A 7,777-nucleotide genomic window follows, 5' to 3' on the forward strand; every position below is an offset into this window, starting at 1 on the left:
CCCAGGAGATAGCATCCAGCTGCAGAGTCAGCAGAACAGAGCAACACCCTCCTTTAGACAGGTAGCTCTGCACTCACAGAAAGGGAGGGCAGTGGCATGTACCCCCATTGTCTTACCCCCCCGGGGGGGACGCTATGCCCATGGGCACCCCCACCCCAGTGCAGCTTCCTTTTGCTTCCCCTTCATTTTCTGTGGGGAAGCAAAGAAATTCTATGAATTCTGTTCCCTCGCCGTGGTGCAGAATTTCCTCAGGAATAAGACAATTGGCAGAATACTGACAATCCAGATCCAGTTCAGGTCAGAGTACACAGAACCTTGCAAATGACTCTACAATTTGTTTGCCTCTCCTGCTCCATAACAGCCCAAGCTCGTTAGCTTTCAGGCGAACTGCATAGCTCACTACCCCATCTTTTGATCGGTCTGTTAGTGTGTTGTGGGTTTTTGAATGATTGTAAAGGGCTTCCAGAGCATTCAATGAAAGCTTTTTTTATTGGAGTAGTAACAATTCCACCTCTGCGCTAGAAGCATTTGTTCACAAGATGATTCCATAACCAGACTCTTGGATAGCCTCATACAAAGATTTTTCTGGTATTGGTATGTAAAAATGCTCTGTCAATATGACCCTGCATCCCATTCTGGGACTCTGATGATCCAGATATGAAAGCCATGTGAGTCTGATGTGAATTTTTGAGGACTTACCTGTAATAGGTTTGAGCATTATAGCAGCCCCATGACACTAAAGTGCACTAGCACTTATAATTGATGTTATATTTTTAACTATTTTTCATTAAGCAAAATAGGAAATTTCACAGCACAAAGTTTCAAACACTATTTAAATAGCCAGTATCAGAACTCATTGTTTTCTATAAGGTAAAAGAAAAAAGGATAGTGTTTCATCTTCACCATGCAGAAAGAATTTCCACTCATTAGTTAGCTTCCTAGAGATTTCCTTTGAAAAGATCCAAGAATCAAAAGCAAAACTTGCATAGAAATTGTTCAGACATATTTCAGTAGAGTCAGCATCTGAACTTCTACTATAGATAAGATGACTTTAAGGATGGCATGCAGGTAGGAACACAGGGTTTGGAGTTACCCAAAGCACTGTGTGGCAGACTAGCCAATGTAAATGCCATCAACATAAAAAAAGAGGGCTACTTTTAATGAAAAAAATAATCTGAATGACTGTAAAAGTGACACTTTAGTAATAATTTTCCTGTGTGCATTATATCTGCTTGCTTTACTGATTAAACTGAGTTTTTAACCACATTTTTATTAGTATTAGTACTGCACAGCCAAATAAGCTACATGAAAGTGGGCTGGATTCTATTCTAGCTTGAATGTGATCAGCAGAATTATTCTATGTCCACTGCAGGTCTCTTGCACATTCCTCTGAAGCATCTGGTAATTAGCCAGTGTTAGAGACAGAATGCTGGTCTGGATGGACTGGTGGTCTGATCCAATATGGCAATTGTTCTGTAGCTATATAGACTGAAGAATCCTGACAGCAAGGAGAGACTGAAAGAGGCTAGCTAGACTGCTTGACACCACGCTGAGTATGCAAAAGCTGGAAAAAGATATTTCTCTAAGTCAAGATATGATCAGGAAGATAAATATGCAACCATTTTGCTAATTTTACAAAGTCACTTGTAAATTGGAACTGTATTTTAGTAGTACTATTTCCATATGGGAACTCTTGCTTTTTGGTTTATTCCCCCTTCCCCCCTCCCCCATGAGCAGCTGAATCAAGAAGTCTGCCTGCAGCCTAAACCACTGAACAGCAAGAGTTAGCAGCAAAATAAGCATGAAATCAGGAGAAAGGGGACATTGCCCTCTCCTGAGCAGAATGAGGGTCTCTTTGGAAGAACTGGGTTTCCATTCTTATATAAGTTTCCTTTCCCTGCACTTCTTGTGTTGTTCTGTGTCCTCTGGGGTCTCAGGCTGAGCCTGCAACCAAGAGTAGGCCACTTTGCTGCAGCAAAAGCCCCAGTCCCAGCCAACTTCCCTTTCTCCATTCTCAACTGTTCCAAAGCATAACTGATTTCAGGCTTTTCTCTGACCATGCAGTAACTGAAGCACTGACAGTCTGAATTTCATGCACTTCACATAGCCTTTGCTTTTCCTTCAAATGGGAAACTTTTCTGCACTAGCCATCAAGTTGTAACTACAGCCTAGCCTTATTTTGCAAGCATTGTAAGAACAGTGATTGAATAATCAACATCCCTGTGAGGTATGTAGCCCATTTTATTTGATGGGGAAAAAAGAAAAAGGTTAAGTGATTTGCCATAGCCCACATCCTCAGAACTCATGTCCAGTGATCCATCCTGGAGGCCAGACTGCCACAGAACATGAAAGTTACTACCCAATGCATTTACAGATAAGGTTTTTTGAAAGAGATTTATTGAGCAGTTCAGAGATCACTGGAAGTCCCCAGAGTTAAAAAAATTACAAAATGCAGTAAGTTTGCTTACAGAAAAGAACTAATTTACATTTCAGATTGTGGTTAAAGAAAACATTGATTCTCTGATGTTCTAAATAGAAAAGATATGACAGTAGAGTACAGCATACTGAGGTACATAAATACACAAGTTTTGGGGGTAAAAAGTAAAAGCACTACAAAAAGTTGTTCTTCCCAAAATTATCCTTTAATCACCATTTCAGGTTAGGAGCAGGTAAATAAATCTTTCATAGAGAAAGGAGATTAAGCTTTTTGCGATAACTTTAAGTAGACCTGAAATAAAAAAAAAAGTATGTTTCAACAAGTGACCTTTAGACTTTTTAGAGCATTCATATCTTCAAAATTTCTATACAAAATAAAGATGTTATTAATCCAAAACAGCACAGAAAGGACAACTATTTTACTGTATCAAAAATATATAGTAGTTTGTCAGAAAGTCATAAGCCTCCAAAATATCCTTTATTTAAAAGGCATTATTTTGCCATGTGTTTAAAATGAAATATCTGCAAATGTAAGATGGTTCACATTAACCTGAGAAAGGAGAAAAAGTCACTAAAAAGCACTACTAACTGAAGCTATTAGGCACAGAGCTAAGGAAAAGTGCTCCATTTTAGGAGCAAACATTGATATGATGCATTCACACTATAGTATTCGGTACTAAAAATCATTCTTAGTCACCAGAAAGCTGGTGTCCTAAGGTTGGCACAAGCAACTTATAAATGTCAGAAAAGCATATAAACCTTGTTAATGTTTTCAGAAATTCATTTAAAGATAGAAACAGGTCCAAATAGATGCCTGTCTAAATGCATTGCAATTACGTTACAATTATTTTCCAAATACACAGATATGCTCTGTCTTTTCTCAGCTCATTACTGACTCAAACAATTTGCCCTTCTGGGATCAATTGTTTGCTAATAAATAATTGTTTACAGTCTCAAAATGATATTAAGGAGTATTCTGATTAGTTTTCCTTCTACAGCCTAATAAGATTCAAAACTAGCTGATTCCCAAGAGTCTAACCTTAACCTCACTGTGTTTAACAGCCCAGGAAACGATGAACCATCTGTTTCAGAAAATAACGGAGGGCCAAGAGGAAATATTGTTTAATTGTAGATTAACCTCCTCAGAATGAAGCATCTACAGAATTAGCAACCACAACCAACAACAGATAGAAATAGCTGAAAACAGCTCTTACCACTGTAAGCCCCGTAACGGTAAGTATTTTAATTTTACCGTACAGTTACTTATTTTAAAAAATCCCAAGTTTACCACAAGAGGTGTCATCTTCCAACCAACAAAAGACCTATTGACACCAGACAAACCACTGTGGAACATCAATGGACAAAATACTGTTGATTGGTCCTGCCACAACCATGAAGAGGGGACATGTACAAACCCTCGTCCAACCACAGTTTGAACTTTAGGGGAAGGGAATAAACATCCTTGACTAGAAGGAACTGTAACACTATGCTGCTTCGAATTTGGAGAAGGCATAAAGACGGAATCCCCAAGCTACTTAGCTTGGGTTAGCCCTCAAGGACACACAGAGCTTGCATATTAGAGAAACTTCCATTACTTTTTGGAACCTAAAACTGTAACTTGTGTGTCTGTTTACCTGCTTTAACCTTGTAAATTACGAATTTATTTTTCTTAGTTAATAAATCCTTAGATAGTTTATCATAGGATTGGCTACAAGCGCGGCCTTTGGTGATAGATCTAAGGTACAATTGAACTGGGGTAAGTGACTGGTTCTTTGGGGACTGAGAGTAACCTGAATATTGTTGTGATTTTTGGTATAAAGGACCATCTATCACACATCTGACACCCCATGTTATGGCTGTTATAGTACTTGAGGAGTTCACAATTGATACTTGGTTGGTGAAATCTAAGTATAGAACACATAACCTGTTTGGAGAGGCTCACAAATGTGGGTGCCAACCTCAGGACAGTCTGTTAAGAAGCAGGGGACAAACCCCAGACACTTTGACAGTTATTCTAGTGTTCTACCCTCAGTGTTACTAAAATAACCATAAAATTGTGATGTTTTAAAACGAGTGTCACTGCATGACAGCCTGTGGAGCAGTGCATTAAAAGAGAAAAAGAACAATGTCAGAGTATCTGTTCCAAAGTGAGATGCAATATTGATTGATTTTAATAAATCACATAATCTTGAGGCTCAACGGGTCCAAAACTCTGGAGAGTGGCTATACCAAATAGGTAGAATAGTAACTCCCAGAACAAAATGGTTAAAACGTAAATACAAAGCAGTTTGAGATTTAGAAAAGCAAAAAACTAGTGAGCAGTGACAAACCTCAAGAACTTTTATAATATCCAGACTGTTAATCCTGTGTATTTAACCTAGTGCCAGATCACGTAAACTATAGAGGTTATTCCGGTGTATAATTCTGTATTGTGATGTCAGTTTTTCCATTTAGCTTTCTTTCAGATGGGCATTAACAGAAGCCTATTCTGCCTGGCACCAAAAACATCATTGTTTTCCCTTTGCCAGAAATGGTGGCATAGAGTCTGTTGTTAAAGGGTTAAATACTCAAAATATAAAGAGATTGTTCTCCAAGATACAGAGGATGGGGACCCCTTTACTTGATTTTATGCATTCCCTAGAACCAGTTCAATGCATTTGTTTTGAAGGGGAAAGGTTAGATTTATTATCAGTGTTTAAAGAAAAGATTAATAGTTCAAAGTCTTAAAGATACCATACAGCAACATTTGCTGGAAATGAATTATTCTTGAAATCTTCAACTTAATTTTGAAGAAGTGAGTTAGCAATAACTCCATAGCTTCAAATAAAAGTGCTTATTCAAAAAGAATGGGAGTTTGACATTCTCCTGTTACAAAACAACTAGACACAATTTTAGCCATCAGACATCTATCAACCTACGGATATTGAAAGCTTGGGAGAACAAGATAAAATCAACTCCAACCCTACTGTCAAGCTGCACTATCTACTAGGCATCAATAATGCTATTCATGACTTTAGGAAAATTAATAAATCCTGGGATGACTGCTAGAAAAGGTTCAAATACAGGTAAAGCAGACTCACTTGGGTTTTGTTTCTGCATCTGTCACTTGGCGAATGAAGATACCATCTTCAGGATGTTCAATGTCATCCATTTCATACATATATGACGATGCTATTGCAAGGGTGGTTCCATCATTACTAAAGGCAAGCGATGCTATGCTAGTGGGATACCGGTGGAACTGGCACAGTCGCTTCTTATTAAATGGATCCCAAATGTTTACAAATCCATCAGAGCCACCTACAAATGGATTTTGGAAAAACAGAGTTAAGCTATTGTAACTGGAAGAAAACCAAACCGTTATAGAATTTAATGCAACCAGACAGTGACTAACGCTATAATGAATTATTTTGTCATTTGTCCAAGGACACTATGAAGCAGTTTTGTAACACAGAAGAGTCCACAATTAATGTGTTAAAGAAATAAACCTGTTAAGGGTAGGTCCCACTGCATCAAAAGAAAAATTACAACATCTTGTTAAAAGCATTAAGTATAGTGTATCAAATGTGCCAGCTGAAACCTCTTAATTGAAGCCTAACAAGAACTAGATGTACTTAAACATCTTTAGTACCAATAATGTTATACAACCTGATAAGTATCTACTGTACCTGTAGCAAATGTGTTGTGAATGTTATGGAAAGAAATGGCATTGACTGGATAAATCTGCTCGATATTATTCTCCTTTAATCTGTGACATTTGAATGCATACTTCTTCTTCTGTATTTCAGGACTTGGATCCAAATATTCTACTGCAACGCGGCCTTCAATAGAGCTTAAAACATAACCCTGCCAAAAAAACAAAAACAAAAAAAAAACACACCTATTGTAAGATTTATATGCAGAAGTTTTGATAACTATGATTAATCTTATACATTTCTAGAACCAGACACAAGAAACACTTTTCACAAAAATTTATGAATATTTGCTTTCATATTTATGGTTCCCATGTATACAACTCAGGGTCCATCCACACAATTTAATAATTCAAAAGTCACAGGAGAAAAAGCTTTCCTGCAACTTCAACTGCACCTCAAATAAAAGCTTGGTGAGTCTAGAACTGGGAAGCAAGTTACAGAGTTGAACACTCCATATCTGGCCACCTATCCCAAGCACCCTACTGATCACAACTTTCACAGAAACTCAGAGGGTGACAGGTCATATTTCCAGTATATTATTTCATTAAAACTAGTTAGGTTAGCAACTAAATTCACAAATGCATTCAACTAAATGCACAAAATAAATCAGAATAGTAATTTCAAAGCATGCCACTTGCACTCCAAAAAAGCATCTGCTTCTGTACCTAACTATAGTACTGGCACACAGGAAATTTAAATAACTCTTTTTTCTGTAACTTTGCCATGGGTTTAATATAAAAGTTTCTCAGAAATAGGAAAATAATGAGGCTTACCTGAAGCAAAATTATTTAAATCCCAAACTACAGTATAGTCTGAAGTGTCAAGTTGTAACTGGATCACCACCACAAGTATCAGAGATAGAAAAATATAGCTTTCTAAACTGCTGGGGGAATTCTGCGCCACTGCATGTGCACAGAATTAATGTCCCCCACAGATTTCTTTGCTTCCCCGCAGAAAAATGACTTTCTGACAAGGAAGCAAAGGGAAGCAGCAAGAGCAGTCATACTCCACTCCCTAGCTGTACAGGTACATCATTTCAGGCACCTGGAGCAGCCGGCAGAGAGGTAAATCACCACAGGGCTGGGGATACCCTAGCCAATGGCTCCTACCCTGAGCCAGGAAGCTGCTAGTCTCGGCTGAGCTGGAGGCAAGAGAGGACCTTCCTCTTCCCCTGCAAGGAGTGGTTGGGGCTGTGTCAGACCCACCCCCAAAAATCTCTCCCAGCTGCAGGAAGCTCAGCATCCTCCCCTGCTTCCTGCCCCCATCACTCCTCAACTGCGGGGGAGGGGTCACTGTATGGGGAGCTGTTCCCCCATCCACCCAACCCCCATGCATCTGGTCCTCCCATACCCAGACACCTCAGCCAAGCCTCACCCCATACACCCAGAACCCCCCTAGCCCTCCATACCCAAACCCCAACCCACTGAACCTCAACCCCTGCATCTGGAGCCCCCCTGCCTCTGGACCCCCACCCCTGCACCCAGACCACCCCCCCATTGAGCTCCCTGCACTCAAACCCCCACCCTCCTGCACCACCCTGAGCCCCCACATCCAGACCCCCACATCAGACCCCCACCTAGCTGCAACCAGACACCCATCCCAAGCCCCACTCCTCCAGCACCCAGACCCCCTGCTAAGACCCCACACCC

The 7,777-nt window shown here is 39.7% G+C and overlaps 1 protein-coding gene across 2 annotated transcripts in view; it reads right to left on the reverse strand.

Annotated features, from left to right (window-relative positions):
• Positions 1–2,375: 2,375 nt before the first annotated feature.
• Positions 2,376–7,777, reverse strand: part of BUB3 (BUB3 mitotic checkpoint protein) — a 21,501-nt gene continuing 16,099 nt past the window's right edge. The window contains exons 6-8 of one of the 2 annotated variants that reach the window (XM_034777093.1): positions 6,102–6,279; positions 5,517–5,733; positions 2,376–2,728 (exon numbers count right to left, since the gene is read on the reverse strand). In XM_034777093.1, the coding sequence (XP_034632984.1) occupies positions 2,719–2,728; positions 5,517–5,733; positions 6,102–6,279 (405 nt within the window). In that variant the 3' untranslated portion in view covers positions 2,376–2,718. Of the gene's footprint in view, positions 2,729–5,512; positions 5,734–6,101; positions 6,280–7,777 lie in introns of those variants that run through there. The other variant, XM_034777094.1, reaches the window with a different exon arrangement.

This window comes from Trachemys scripta, chromosome 7 (assembly GCF_013100865.1).
Source record: "Trachemys scripta elegans isolate TJP31775 chromosome 7, CAS_Tse_1.0, whole genome shotgun sequence".
Lineage (NCBI taxonomy): Eukaryota > Metazoa > Chordata > Testudines > Emydidae > Trachemys > Trachemys scripta.